At 48.8% G+C, this 15,102-nt stretch overlaps 1 protein-coding gene across 1 annotated transcript in view; it reads left to right on the plus strand.

The window, feature by feature from the left end:
- LOC147747551 (calcium-activated chloride channel regulator 1-like) overlaps positions 1–15,102 on the plus strand; it is a 365,801-nt gene that overhangs the window by 69,751 nt on the left and 280,948 nt on the right. Inside the window, exon 3 of the mRNA XM_086925678.1 lies at positions 7,183–7,333. Within this exon, the coding sequence (XP_086781804.1) occupies positions 7,183–7,333 (151 nt within the window). The remainder of the gene's footprint in view (positions 1–7,182; positions 7,334–15,102) is intronic.

The raw sequence follows: 15,102 nt of genomic DNA on the forward strand, positions 1-15,102 counted from the left end.
TTCAACCACTCCTGCATCTACCAGAGACTGAATGATCGCTACCAGTGCCTTCTCACCCTCTGGGGATATCAGATATTGCGGGAGTTTCGGGAGCATAGCGTCCTGTCGTACAGTTATGTGAATAGGATCAATCATCATTCGCCCCACATCAGAGTCATTTTTGGCCCATAGGTACGGAGGCAGGGTGTCAAGCAAGGACATGTCAGCGTCAGTTATGGAGCACATGTGTCGTGGGGGACTGGATCTGGGCATGTCTGGGTTGTCGTACAGGATGACTCGTATTCCATCTGGGGAACACCTAATGGTAGCTCGAAAATGTTTCAGTAAGTCAATGCCCATTATGGCGTCAGGGGAGTTGGAGGAAAGCAGAAATGTCGCGTCAGTGGTGTTGTTTTCCAGGTCAAAGGAAATAGGTACGGACAGGGGGTTAGTGGAGGGCGTTCCATCGAAACCTATCGACGTTATGTGTGAGCCAGACAAGGGTGCCCTTGGAATCAGTCGTTTTGATAACATACTACGTGTCGCCCCAGTGTCTACCAAGAATGGAGACTCTGTACCCAGGACCTTAGCGGTGACATAAGGACCTTGCTGGTCAACACAGAGCTCGACTGGATCCCTCCCTTGCCCCTGGCAGTCCTATGCAAAGTCGGGGGCATTTTCACCTTCGGACAGCTGATATTGGTTCTGTCGGGGACGGTCAAATGTGTTCAGTCTCCCTGATCTGTCATTGTTGGTGTCGTTGGTGTGCCCTCGTCCTTGTACTCTATTTCTCGGACCACCTGCCACATCCCTGGAGTCCCTATTTCTATTCATCTCTAGCAGAACCGGACACTGGGATTTCCAATGGCCGAACCCTTTGCAGAAGGCGCATTGGTCATTGCTAATGTCTCTACGTCCAGTGTGGGGTGTGGGAGTGTGATCTTTAGGAGGTAGATCTCTGGGGGTGGCTGATTGGTAGTTCCCCCTTTGATGTTCCCGTCCTACCGTTATACCTTGTATCTGGGCTATCATTACCCTTTCTTTTAAATCTTTCTTCTTTTTCTCGGACGCCCTATCATTCTCATTCTTTTGATGCTCGTAATACTGAGCCATCTGAAGGATAGCTGCGGGTTTGGAGGCCCCCCAACTGCTCTCACTCGTCTGCAGCTTTTGGGAGACCTCTTGTGTTAGGCCTTTTACGTAATTTTGTACAAACAGGTGCTGTCCGGTTGCGGTGGTCATGTCTTGGCCACTGTAGTCGGAGAACACTGTCTCGAATCGGGAGAAGTATTCTGACACATCTTCCTGGGGTTTCTGTCGACAGGCCGTGACTATCGACCAGTCTACCTTTCTTTCTGGGATCAGTGTCTTTAACTTCTGAACTAGTTTGTCTGGGAGTTCCAGTATGTCCTTCACTGGTTTCCTTCCTGGCTCTCGCTGTCTATCTAGTTTACCGAGTTGGTCCCAGGTATGTCCAAACAGATCCGTGTGGTCAGCCTTCCGGATTTGCTTCCACACGTCAGCTGGCAGGCATAACCCAAAGAACAAGTCAATGTCCGCTAAAGTCATTATTGTCGAACCCAAGGCTGTGCCTAATTCGGTATAAAATGCTGTCGGGTTCTTTCTTAAATCGGGCAGAGTTTGCTTAAAGGTTAGGATATCTTGTCGGTCCCATGGTTGGTAAACCCAATTGTACACAACCCTCCCCTTTGCATCTGCATTATTAATATCATCGCTTGTTCCCTGGCCCCGTGGCGGGATCCAGTAAGGAGCCGCCTCTCTGATGGGCATCATAGTATTGGCTACTGCTACTGAGGTCGTTTCAGGGACTGTAACCTTGGTTTCTGGTTTTTGTTCCGTGAGGTGGCGGAAGACCTCAAGCATCTGCATGAAGAGCTCCGTCGCCTCACATTCAGTCCCATCTCCAACATCAATCTTCCTATACAGTGTTGTTAGTTTAGCGGGGCCCTTACTTCGATACCTATCTTCATATGCGTTCAGGGTGTGGTAGCTGAATCGCAAAATGAAATGCCACCTGTGGCTGTCGGCATGTGAATTATATATGTTCATTGTGTACTCTTCGCTCTCCCTTCGTTCTACTAAGGTCTTTGCTATTTTGTCGATCCCATCCCGCTCATCTTTGCTCAACCTATTTGGTCTGGCTGGGGGTTGTTTGCTAGCCTCAGGGTTGTCTGACGACGTTGTTAATGTGGCTGGTGCGGAGGCCGTGAAGGCCGGTGCACTAGCGCTGAGGTCGTTCTCGTTTGCATTTAGGGCCTGCGAGTGTTGTTGGCTGGGGGCATACGGAGGGGGCATGTAGATGATTGGGGGACCTAGTAGTAACTCATCGTTCGCCCGCTGTTTGGAGGGCAATTCAGGGTAGAGTGCAGAGGGGGTCCTAACAGGACATTGACCTGTCGACCCTGATTCTTGGTTTTGTGTAGCTTCCTTTCTTTCTTTTATTTCCTCTTCTAGTTGCTTTGCGGCTAGGTGGGCTGCCTTTCGTAATTCTTTCCCTATTTTTGCTTCTTCTCTTTTCTTTCGTTGTTCCGTTTCTTTGCGCCACATGCCGATACTGTCGAGCATAGTGGGCGTAGTCTTATTTTTCTGGAGCGCTATTTCTAATGCTTTTATTTTATGATCATCAAAGGAACCTATCAGTGGCCACTGACTTTCGGGGTTCTTTTTTGTATATTTATGCCATAACTTAGTATAAGCTATGGCGACTAGTCCATGTTTAGTGAACATGTCCTTATTAGGGGTGCCCTCCAGTGGAGCTGGATGGTTCATCTCTAATAAGCGGTCCGGGCTGTACAGGCTACCAACCAGTGGGGAGAAGATAGGCATGACGGGTTACAACGGGGACAAAAGTCTGCACTACCTATCTTATCACGGCGGGCAAAGACTAGACAGAATATTTCTATTCTCCGTTGTTTGCCGGCGGTGAATACCTCAAATGAACCAATACCGAACAATCGGTCAATCAAACAATCAGTGGGGAGAATAAGTGGGCACGAAAAGTTATCGTTACCCACTCTTTCTCTACCTGCAAAGAGAGACCTTGTTCTTCCCTGTTTGCAGACAAAGAATCTCCAGACAATAATCCACGAACGACAGTTCGGGAAACAGTGGGGGAGGAAGATAGGCACGACGGATTACAACGGGGACAAAAGTCTGCATTACCTATCCTTCACTGCTTGCAAAGAGAGAGCCTGTTGTTTTCTCCGTTTGCAGACAGCGAATCTCCAGAGGTTTCAACAAAGCGTAATACTAGTATTATCCAAACAAAAACAATCTTTTCTCAATTCGTCGTGTTTACACGACCTTACCCGGACCGCATGGACGGTTTCCTGTCCTCTGGATCCAGCGCCCGATCGTCCTCTCTCCTTCGTGATGCCCGTGGCACTCCTGATGGTTCCCAGTTAGGACCGTAGATCACTCGAGAGAGGTCTGTTCAGAACTAGTGAAGGTCGGATGATCGGCTGTCAGACGAGGGTCTATCGGACACGAGCTCTTCCCGATCGTTGCAGTCGTTCACTCTGTCGTCGGGACCTCTCCCACTGGATCCACGTGTCGCTGATGGGCCCCACGCTTTGGGACGCCAATTGTAGAAAAAGGTAGGGCTAGGACCTTTCTCAAGATTTGCCCGGCGCTAACCGCCCTTGTACCATTCAAATTACCAAGCAATGAGGCAGGCGCCGGAGACCAGAAGGCAGGAAACAGAAGTTTATTCCGACGGAGCAGAACACATCAGATCAGACAACAAGGTATCGTCTCGAGGTGCTCTAACAGCCTCTCGGAGGCCTGGCCTCTTATACACTGGTTTATGGCATGTGACCTTTCTTTATTATAATCAGAACATTGTGAAGCCAGGAAAAAGACATCCCCGTAATCCTCGTGTCAATCCCACCCCCATATACCTCCACAATAGAGGTCCTCAACCTGCTGATAAGAGGAGGGGGTCATCACGCAGCTGAGTGTTCCGTCGAGTCTTAGGATGTGTGCGCCTGATCATATCCCAGGGGGTGGGGAGGCCTGGATCAATAGAGGGTCCTTTGAAGGAGAGCGACCTCATACAATAAGGGGCAGTAAATGATATCTCCCGGCTTAGGCGATGGCCTCGGACCTGTGTGGACAGCTGGACACGGGGGAAGGGGTCATCAAAGGAGTGGTATTCATGCCGCGTGGACAATCGAGCGCGGAGGGAAGGTTTATCAACAGAGGGGCATTCATGGGAGGAGAGGAGATGCTGGTCAGGCGCAGGCGTGACTCCCAAGGACAGGGTCATGCAGAAGGGTTATGCTCATGAGGGGGAGGGAGGGGGAGCCAGGGTGCGCGGAGGATGCTTGCTGGGTCAGAGGGGCGCGCTGGTGATCGATCGTGGACAGGGAGACCATGATACCTAAAAAGGGTGTTGTGCATGTTGTACGTGGGTGACAAGCTGGCGCAGATGATGTTTAGTTCGCAAACTAAAATTCCACATCTCTATCTCTCCTATATCTCTTTTCTCCCTCTACTTCTGTGTCCCACCATAAATCGGCACTTTCCCCATCACAGGCTCACTGTCATCTTCAATGTCTCACACACATCATCAATATATTTCTCTGCTCATCTCTCTTCTCATCAGTGCATTTTTCACTCTTTCCTTCCACTCCACACACATCGTACAAACATACACATGCATAACAAGCCTTTCTTTTCCTCTGTGCAGATCTGACCCTTCTTATTACTTCCTGACAAACACATCTGCAGCTACACCATGAAGAAGGTGCGCATGTGCAAAATAGGGTTGCACTCCCCTGGTGCCCATTTAACCCCCTAGTTGTCTGATAGTGCACATTTTATGACTTGTTTTCCATACTGAGAGTATGGCAGTAAAGAGGTCTTGCTGTTATTTGTAATTATATTCTCAGCTAAGAAGCGTTTTAAATGTCCACTAACTGATGAAAAATGTACTCTGCACATTTGCGCTAATCACAGCAAAGGCTTGTTCTTTGTGGCGTTCAAGGGCCAGTGGGAAAGGTCTCAGAGCATCATATAAAACAGCGAGCGTCTATAGCTCTTTAAGAAAATGTAGACTTTTAGAAGACAATAACGGCCTTTACCGAGCATGTAACACGTTTGCTTCTCTTCAGAATTTAATTGGATCACCGGTGGTGGTCACTGTCAAAGAAACGAAGTGTCGTTCGACAACAGAGGCCCTCAAGCGTGGTTTACTTTTCCTCACACTATGAAGCCCTCAGCAGGTTTAAGGCACCCAATTTTATTTGTTCTATTCCGCAAAATGTGGGAAACAAACCAAGGGATATGCAAGAGATTAGTAGACATGGGTGCGGTGTGAGACATCATTTTGAAACTTTTCTTCTGGTTTGTGTAAATGGTACCAACCAGAAGCTACCATGTTACATTACTGTGCTATTTAGTGCATCCTTGGTCATGTATCATAATTTTGTGTCGCACAATTCAACTCAATCAATCAATCAATCAATCAGTGACACTTATAAAGCGCGCTACATACCCGTAGGGTCTCAAGGCGCTGGGGGGGGGGGGTGCCGCTACTGCTCGAACAGCCAGGTCTTCAGCTTCTTCCTGAAGGAGAGGTGGTCTTGGGTCAGGCGCAGGTCGGACGGGAGGGAGTTCCAGGTCTTGGCGGCCAGGTAGGAGAAGGACCTTCCTCCTGTAGTCGCTCTTCGGATGCGGGGGACGGCGGCGAGGGCGTGGCTGGCTGATCGGAGGTGGCGTTTGGGAGCGTAGAAGTTGACTCGGCTGTTGAGGTAGCTCGGGCCTTGGTCGTGTAGGGCTTTGTGTGCGTGGGTGAGGAGGCGGAAGGCGATTCTCTTGTTGACGGGGAGCCAGTGAAGGTCTCTCAGATGTCCGGAGATGTGGCTGGATCGTGGGATGTCGAGGATGAGTCTGGCTGAGGCGTTTTGGATCCGCTGGAGTCTCTTCTGGAGCTTGGCGGTGGTCCCGGCGTAGAGGGCTTTGCCGTAGTCCAGTCGGCTGGTGACGAGAGCCTGGGTGACGGTCTTCCTGGTCTCTGTGGGGATCCACCAGAAGATCTTCCGTAGCATGCGTAGGATGTTGAAGCACGCCGAGGAGACGCTGTTGACTTGCCTGGTCATGGAGAGGGAGGAGTCCAGGATGAAGCCCAGGTTTCGTGCATGGTCTGTCGGTTTGGGTGCGGTGCCCAGGGCGGGAGGCCACCAGGAGTCGTCCCAGGCGGAGGGTGAGGAGCCCAGGATGAGGACCTCCGTCTTGTCCGAGTTCAGTTTCAGGCGGCTGGTCGTCATCCACTCGGCTACCTCTTTCATCCCTTCGTGCAGGTTGGCTCTGGCGGCGGCGGGGTCGTTGGTCAGGGAGAGGATCAGCTGGGTGTCGTCGGCGTAGGAGATTATGCTGAGGTGGTGTTTGCGTACGATTGCCGCGAGGGGGCTCATGTAGACGTTGAAGAGGGTGGGGCTCAGGGATGATCCTTGGGGGACGCCGCAGATGACTTCGGAGGCCTCTGACTTGTACATGTTTCCATTCCACACCCCATAATTTGACAACAAACCACATAATTGAACTCAAAAACACAGTTACACAACACACCACATACATCCAATCCACACCACAGAATTCCACATCATGCCACAAATTTCAACAGCACAACACGTAAAAAACTCTACTAAACAAAACACCATTCCACATATTTACATTCTGTGATGCACAGTCCCACTCCACATAATTCCAGTACACTCAGTGCCACATAATTACTGTCCACATATTTCCACTGCACACCATGCCAAATAATTCACAGCACAAATCCACCCCACACCACACAATTCCACCACACAGAATTCCACAATTAACAATTCCAATCCCACCCACATAATTCCACTCCACACTACATACACCCACTCCACTCCAAACCAAAACACATGGTGAAAGACATTGTCATTTTACAATGCCAATATCTCTAACTCTCACAAATGCGAGACCTATTGTATTGCAAATGCTTGTTCTGTTACCCAGAGGTTACAGATAGTATGAGCTTACTGTTGCTTTCTGCATGATGCGGTAGAGCTACCATAGCCTGATAGGGATATGGCTGTTTGAGCTGTGTTATATCTATCAGAGCTATACTGTTGGATGTTTAGTACCACAGCTGAGTATTGCATTGGTTTCCTTAATGTGCCTAATTTATATGCCTTTTAATTGCAGGCAAACATTATTGTAGCAGATCCTTTTCGAAAATATGGAGATGATCCATACACTTTGCACTATGGACGATGTGGAGAACGCGGGCAATACATACATTTCACTCCGAATTTCCTACTGAAAGACAGTTTGCTCCCTGTTTATGGATCACGAGGTAAATAGTGGTATTTAGTTACTTGTTTTTACACTCACAGCACCTCACACACTAAAGGCAAGTCCCATGGCCACTGGATATTAACGTAATAATTCGAGGTTTAGGTTTACCCCTGGGCAAACATGGAAATTGCTGTGCACAGGCAAGGAAATTGTTTAAAGAGGTGATTGACCTTCCGTTTTGGGTATGGACTTGTAGACTTCAATGAAATTTCAAGAGAGGGAATTTGGGAATGTGACACTGTGTCACTAATGTCCAAGGTTCATTAATAATGGAAGTCAAGAAAAGATCGCAGGTTGCAAACTGAGTAAATAGCTGTATTGGCCAGACAAAAACGCAAGATCTCCCTTACAGAGGAACCTGTACACGAAGTAAGTCCTAAGCAGTTCAGGAGAGCAAGTGGTGATACATCAGAAACCGGAGACTATATTAATTGAGGTCAAATAAGGTGATCAGTATTGACAATGGCTAGTTGGCTTGATGAGTGCTCTCCCTCATTAGCCAACATAAAAGTAGCACATGCTTAATATCTTAGGTTCAGAGTTGCAGGTAAAGCTATTCTTAAGTTTATAGAAGAATTTTATTGAGCAATGAAGAAGTGAAACAGAATAGGCAAAATACATTACTATACAAATTGCTGTTAAAACAATATCGGCGGTATAAATAGAGTAGAAGAAGGGGAGAGAAAAGGGGAGAAAGGAGAGAGAAAAAACAAGAAAAGCAAGGAAAAAAAGGAGTGAAATAAGTAGTGAAATGTAATAATAACAGTTACATGTAAAAAGTCTCTTAAAACATTTGTAAAAATGTATATAAGCATAAAAATATTTAATACAACAGATGAACGAGAGATGCCTATTCATGGCGGTTTGGGAACTTCTTCATTACGTGGGGAATGTAAAGGGAGAGAGCAGGCAGATAGATCCAAAAAATTTGTAATAGGTAACCACAATAAATCTCTCTTAATAGCAAGTGTAACAGAGTAAACATAAGCTCTATCTAGTCTGACACTGCCGAGGAGCTGTGGACACAGTTTCCGATTTTTTAAATCTTATGCGCTGCTGACTGCGAGTAGCTGCAATTTTAACTGTTAATCTGCATATTTTTTCCTTAACCCACCTGTACTCAAAGTTAACAGGTTGTCTAACTTTACTTACGCTTTTAGGGGCTCTGGAGCTCGCTGTGGGCTGTGCGCTGTGTGAGGGGCTCCCGCGTTCGCGGGCACCATCTTGGCTTGGGTTCCTAGCCGAGTTTACTTGGTAGCCACTCCCCCCACGCTGCTCCCTACTTAGCTGCAGTTCCGGCCCTCGGCGAGGTGATAGCGATTGACCTGGTGGCAGAGGGTCTCACCTGACACTGCAGAGGAGCTGTGGACACAGTTTCCGATTTTTTAAATCTTATGCGCTGCTGACTGCGAGTAGCTGCAATTTTAACTGTTAATCTGTATATTTTTTCCTTAACCCACCTGCGCTCAAAGTTAACAGGTTGTCTAACTTTACTTACATTTTTAGGGGCTCTGGAGCTCGCTGTGGGCTGTGCGCTGTGTGAGGGGCTCCCGCGTTTGCGGGCGCCATCTTGGCTTGGGTTCCTAGCCGAGTTTACTTGGTAGCCACTCCCCCACGCTGCTCCCTACTTAGCTGCAGTTCCGGCCCTCGGCGAGGTGATAGCGATTGACCCGGTGGCAGAGGGTCTCACCTGACACTGCCGAGGAGCTGTGGACATAGTTTCCGATTTTTTAAATCTTATGCGCTGCTGACTGCGAGTAGCTGCAATTTTAACTGTTAATCTGCATATTTTTTCCTTAACCCACCTGTGCTCAAAGTTAACAGGTTGTCTAAGTTTACTTACGTTTTTAGGGGCTCTGGAGCTCGCTGTGGGCTGTGCGCTGTGTGAGGGGCTCCCGCGTTCGCGGGCGCCATCTTGGCTTGGGTTCCTAGCCGAGTTTACTTGGTAGCCACTCCCCCCACGCTGCTCCCTACTTATACGGGCAGTATGTGTCAGCGCAGCGGGCGCGACGAAGAGGCGCCGGAGTTGCGCCTGAGTTAAGCCCGTCTGCGCCCGTCCGCGGCTGGCCGGGGCCAGGGGCCTGTCACTCTGCCCCACTTCACATCAGATACCCCCCGGCAGCCATGCTTTCTCTCTGGCACTTGTGCCCTCCACCCTCCACAGTGCTAGAGCGCATCGCCTCACTTGGCCTATGCAGCTCTCCCTCTGCACATCCACGCCCTGAAGCGTTATTTCACCAGCTGTCTGATGCCCCACCACCCCCTGCTCACCTGTCATCTAGTCCTGACTCCATTCCTCCTTGCACCTCCTGTAGCCCCCAACCCACCACCACCGCGATCCTCCTTAACACCAGGTCTGCGGTCGGGCATCAGCTCGAGCTATTCCACCTGCTCGACTCCCGCCAACCTGACCTACTGTTTCTTACGGAAACTTGGTTTAGGGATGATTCTCTTCCAAGCCTCTTAGCCATGCTGCCCCCCGACCTACTCAGCCATTAGAATGGATCGCCCTGGGGGAAAGGCTGGGGGAGGTGTCGCCCTGATTACCCGCACTGATTTTCACTTTCAGACACTACCTTTCTCCCCTATTCCCGCTGTGGACTGTCTAGCAGTCCGTTCTACTTCATTCGGGGTTCCCCTGACTTGTGTACTCATTTATCGTCCCCCTCAGTCCACCCCTCAATTCCTTACTTCTATTGAGGACCTATTGGCCACCTTAGCAGTGAACAATTCGGCAGTCTTGGTTCTCGGGGACTTAAACTATTGGCCGAATGACCCGGCTGAGGACGCCAGATCTAAGGAGTTCACGGCTCTGCTTACTAGTCTCAATTTCCTTCCCCATCTTGCTATACCTACCCACATCCAAGGTCACCAGCTTGATCAAATATGGAACCTCAATATTCTAACCAACTCCCCCACCACCTCGCCCTGCTCCTGGTCAGATCACTCCCTTATTTCTTTTGCACTGGACCTTGGACGGCCGCCAAAACCTCCCTTGCCCAAAAACACCTGGGTTAGAAAGTGGGACAAGGCTGGCCTTCCCGATGTCTGCACTTCTCTTGCTGCATCTAGCCCTGAGCTTAGTGATCTGTCCCCTCCTGCTCAGCTCACAGCTATCAATAACTGGCTGCTAAAGGCGTGTAACACCTTTGTTCCCCTTAAGAGAGTGGCTATTAAACGCGCCCACGCTGCCAACAGATGGTTCACTCCCTTTCTTAGGGACAAGAAGTTGGCGGCGCGCAGAGCAGAACGAGCGTGGCGACGCACCTACTGTCCCCTCCTTAAAGCAAACTACTGCCTGGTACTCAATGAATATAAAAGGGACATATTAAAAGCAAAAACTGAGTATTTCTCTGGTAGAATTCTGGCAGCGGGAAATCAATCCAAGGAAATATTCGCCACAGTACACGAGCTCGCTGCCTCTGACAGGGTGATTTCTAAAATTCCCCCATCTCAATCACTCTGTAACTCCCTTAACTCCTTCTTTATTGATAAGGTAGCTCTCATCAAGGCCAACATCCCTCCCGCTCTCCCGACACCGATCACTGTTCACCTGTCCCCCCCTGCTCCCCTCCTCACTAAGCTTCCCCCTTTGACACGAGAAACCCGCCTTCCCTTACTGGCCCGGGTAAAATCAGGTTCACCCCAGGACATCCGCCCGGCATTTGCCCTGAAAGAGATCTTTTCTAGCTGTTACTCCCCTCCACTCACATTAATCAATCACTCCCTTAAAACTGGCATCGTCCCTAATGCCCACAAATCAGCAGTCATTATTCCGATCCTAAAAAAGGCAGGTGCCGATCCAACTCTGCCGGCTAACTACCGTCCCATTTCCTTTCTCCCTTACCTGGCGAAGGTCTCAGAGGCTCATGTTACCGGGACTCTGAGCTCCTTTGTGGAGTCCACTGGCCGCCTTTCCTCTAGTCAGGCAGGTTTTCGCCCGCTGCACTCTACCGAGAAGGTGGTAGTTTCGGTGATGGACAAATTGAGGGAGGGCATTGACATCTGCCTCCCCCAGGCCCTGGTCCTTTTAGACCTGTCCGCCGTGTTCGACACGGTGGACCATGACATTCTGTTGACCCGTGTCGAGGCGGCGGGCATTGGGGGCACGGCCCATGCCTGGCTCCGGTCCTTTTTAACGGACAGGGAGCAGGCCGTCCATCTGGCAGACTTTGCTGCCCCTCCTCGCAGAGTGACTTGCGGCGTTCCCCAGGGCTCCTCTTTGTCCCCCTTGTTATTTAATTTATACATCTCACCCCTCATTTTTTCTTTACAGCAGATGGAGGTCTCGGTGTTCAACTACGCCGACGACCTCCAACTTATCTTTAACCTTTCCCACTCCCCCACTTCTGCCCAGAATTTCCAGAGGGTGATGCTCTTCATCCAAGATTGGATGAACTGCAACCACCTCAAACTGAATCCCGACAAAACCGAACTGGTTTTGACCGGGAGTGGTTGCAGTCCTTGGTCCCCTTCCTTCTGGCCCCACTCTCTTGGTCCCCCTCCCCTCCCGGTTCCTAAGGTCAAAACCCTGGGCATCTTTATCAATTCCCAGCTCTCTCTTCACACGCAGGTTCACTCAGTGGTGTCCTCCTGTTTCTTTTCCCTTCCCACCATTCGTAAGGTTTCCCGTTTTTTTTCTGTTCCCGCCCTTAAGCTCATTCTCATGGCCATGGTGCTATCGCGCCTTGATTATGGGAATGTGGTCTATAATGGCACCCCAGATTATCTAATTTGCCGGCTTCAACTGATACAAAATCAGGCCGCCCGCCTGATTTATGGTCTTCCCAAATTTCACCATGCCACCCCTCTGTTGCAATCTCTGCACTGGTTACCGGTGAAGGAGAGGGCTCTCTTCAAGTTGGGCTGCATTACCTATCAGGCTAGGTCAAGGACTGCCCCCGCTTTCCTTTGTGAAGCTATATCTTCCTATCTTCCGGCCAGAGAGCTCCGCTCCTCTCACCAGGCCCTCTTGTCAGTTCCCCGCTTCAGGAAGCAGAGGTCCGGGGGGACGAGATTTGCGGTTCTAGCTCCATCTTTTTGGAACTCGCTCCCTTTTGCCCTCAGAACTTCTACTTCCTATCCGGAATTACATAAACATCTCAAGACCTTCCTGTTTTCCAGATCCCTAGCAGTCTAGCCTTCCTCTCTGCCTCCACTGGTTCACCGCCGCCTAGCGCCATGAAACCGTTTCGGTATAAGTGCGCTCAATAAATATGTTAAAATTCGAATTCTGTGATTGTAGCAAACTCCATACCACCAAGCTTGAAAGAAAATCTTGGAGGTATCTTTCCAGGATTTGGTGATTTGTTGGAAAGCAACAGCTATGAGTAAATCAACAATAGTAGAATTATTAGCGGATTGATACCATATATCAGCGATACTTCCCAGAAAAATGTGTGGCCAAGTGAGGGGAAAATAAGAGGAAAATATCTTATTGATCTGACACCAAACCTTGGACCAAAAAGAATGGACTGAGGGACAGGTAAATAACATATGTTTAAGATCTGCAGCATCAGCAGAGCATGACCAGCAGGCTAGGGAGATGGAAGAGTCAATTTTATGTAATTTGCCAGGGGTAATCAAAAGTCTATTATAAATAAAAAATAGGGGAGGAGTTGTATTCCCTGCTCTAGAAGATTTCCTTATTTTAGACCAAATCTTGTGCCAAGTTAAAATGGAAAAGGACTCGTTGAGGTCCAACTCCCAAGCAAGGTCAGTGACCGACTTACTGCGGGTGACAGAAATTTCATGCAGGGCCTTATAAATTTGAGATGCAGAAGAGGAGGAAAGCAAAAAGGGTATGGTAATAGGTGGGATGCCAGTACGAGAAGAGGAAGATAAAAGAGCATTGTAGCTATGTTGTACAACTGAGCAAAGTAATGTATATTTAGGTAGAAAAGAGGATGGTAGGGAAAAATGAGATTGAAGTAAAGGGAAGGGTATACAAACATCATCACAAAAAAGTTGATGGACCCAAGAAATTCCAAGGGTATGCCAATCTTTCCAAAAAAGAGTTTTATTTTAGATTTTAATAAGGGGATTGTACCAAATAGAGGATTGTATTAAACGGGAACGATCATCCATACCTGTAGTGGTCACTTTAAGTTGCTCGCGCTATTCACGCGGGGGTTCGCGTGAATAGCTATTACACTGTTGTATTGTTTTGAATGTATGACCACGTGTGTGTGGTCGCGTGTAATGTTATTACTTGATTTGGCATCCTCGTGCGATGCGGCCGTTCAGTCGGTTTCCCTAACGCATGTCCAGTCTCCGTTGGGATCCCTCACTGAACGGAAGCATCGCGCATCGGGTGGAGTTTACCTTACTACTGGATTAAATCCATTTTCATCTATTCCAAGTCTTCGTGTGGATTACTTTACCAACTTAACAATACCATCTAGAAAAATAGGAGAAAAAGTTTTCCTAGCATTTTTAAGAACTGGGGGAGACATTCTATTTGGAATGTGCGATAAAGAAATACATTGTTCAAAAGAAAAGGGATGACAAAGGGAGGATTCAAACTCGACCCGCAACGGCTGTGAAGACTTGTCAAGGGAACGTTCAGTAAGAAGAGAAGCTGAATGCATAAGAAAGAAGGAATCATGATAAGAGGAGAAATCCGGGAAATTGACCCCACCCATATACTTAGGAGGTTGGAGTTTGGCGAAAGACATTCTACCCTTCTTATTTTGCCAGAGAAAGCGAGAGAGAATGGAGTAAATAATTTTATAAGTAGATTAGGGAATATTAACTGGAAGATTGGAAAGGAAAAATAGAACCCCACCAAAATAAAAACAAAGGGTTCCATCTTGCTGTGGAATCTTTCAAAGTGGTGTGAAGAATTTTATTATTCAATGCAACTGTATCTTTAATTACTGGAGTAAACCACAAGCCTAGATATTTAATTTTATCAGGATTCCAATGAAAAGAGGAAGACAAAAAATCAGAATGAAAACAAAAAGCATTCAGAGGTAAGATCTCACATTTATCCGTATTAAGGGCCTTATTAGGATGGTGGACGGACCTGCGTCCGTCCGCCACCCCAGAGGAGGAGGGACCGTCCGCAGGGGCAGCGGCGGTCTCTCCGTGCAAATTAGGATATGACCGCCACCCTGACGGTCACATCCTGTATGTTTAACATTGCGGCGGGTGCTGCTTGAAGCAGCACCCGTCGCAATGTTAAAAATGCATGCTTCGCATTTGCATGCACAAAGCGGCAGGCACCGCGCGGTGCCTGTCGCTTTGTGCATGCAAATGCAGGGGGGTACCATAGGTACCCCCCATGTACACCCCCCACCCCCGTCACCCTGGGGGTCCGCTACGGGCCCCCAAAGAAATCATCGTATGCCTTTCCACGGCGGAGAAGCCACAGCGGAAAGGCATTTGTTCACCCCCATCCTTATATGGCTGGCGGTGTCTGTTAGACACCGCCTCCATATTAGAGCTTTTCCGCCGCGGTCTCCTTACGATGGCAGCGAAAAAGCGGCGGATGGTCTTCCTGACCCCCCAGCCATCCTAAACTGGCGGGGGGTCTTTGAAGGCTCCGCAGCATTTTTTTCCGCATTCTCCGGGCCGGCGGACACTTCCGACGGGCCCGGAGGATGCGGAAAAACCGCAATCCTAATCGGCCCCTAAGTTTGTAATCCGAAACCGACGCTTCTGGAAGCTGGAACAGACGTTTGAGGATTAGAAATGAAAAGGAGAATATCATCTGCATAGGCAGAGAGTTTCAGCTGAGAGGTCCCATAAGGAAAACCTGAAATG

Source organism: Lissotriton vulgaris, chromosome 1_1, assembly GCF_964263255.1.
Source record: "Lissotriton vulgaris chromosome 1_1, aLisVul1.2, whole genome shotgun sequence".
NCBI lineage: Eukaryota > Metazoa > Chordata > Amphibia > Caudata > Salamandridae > Lissotriton > Lissotriton vulgaris.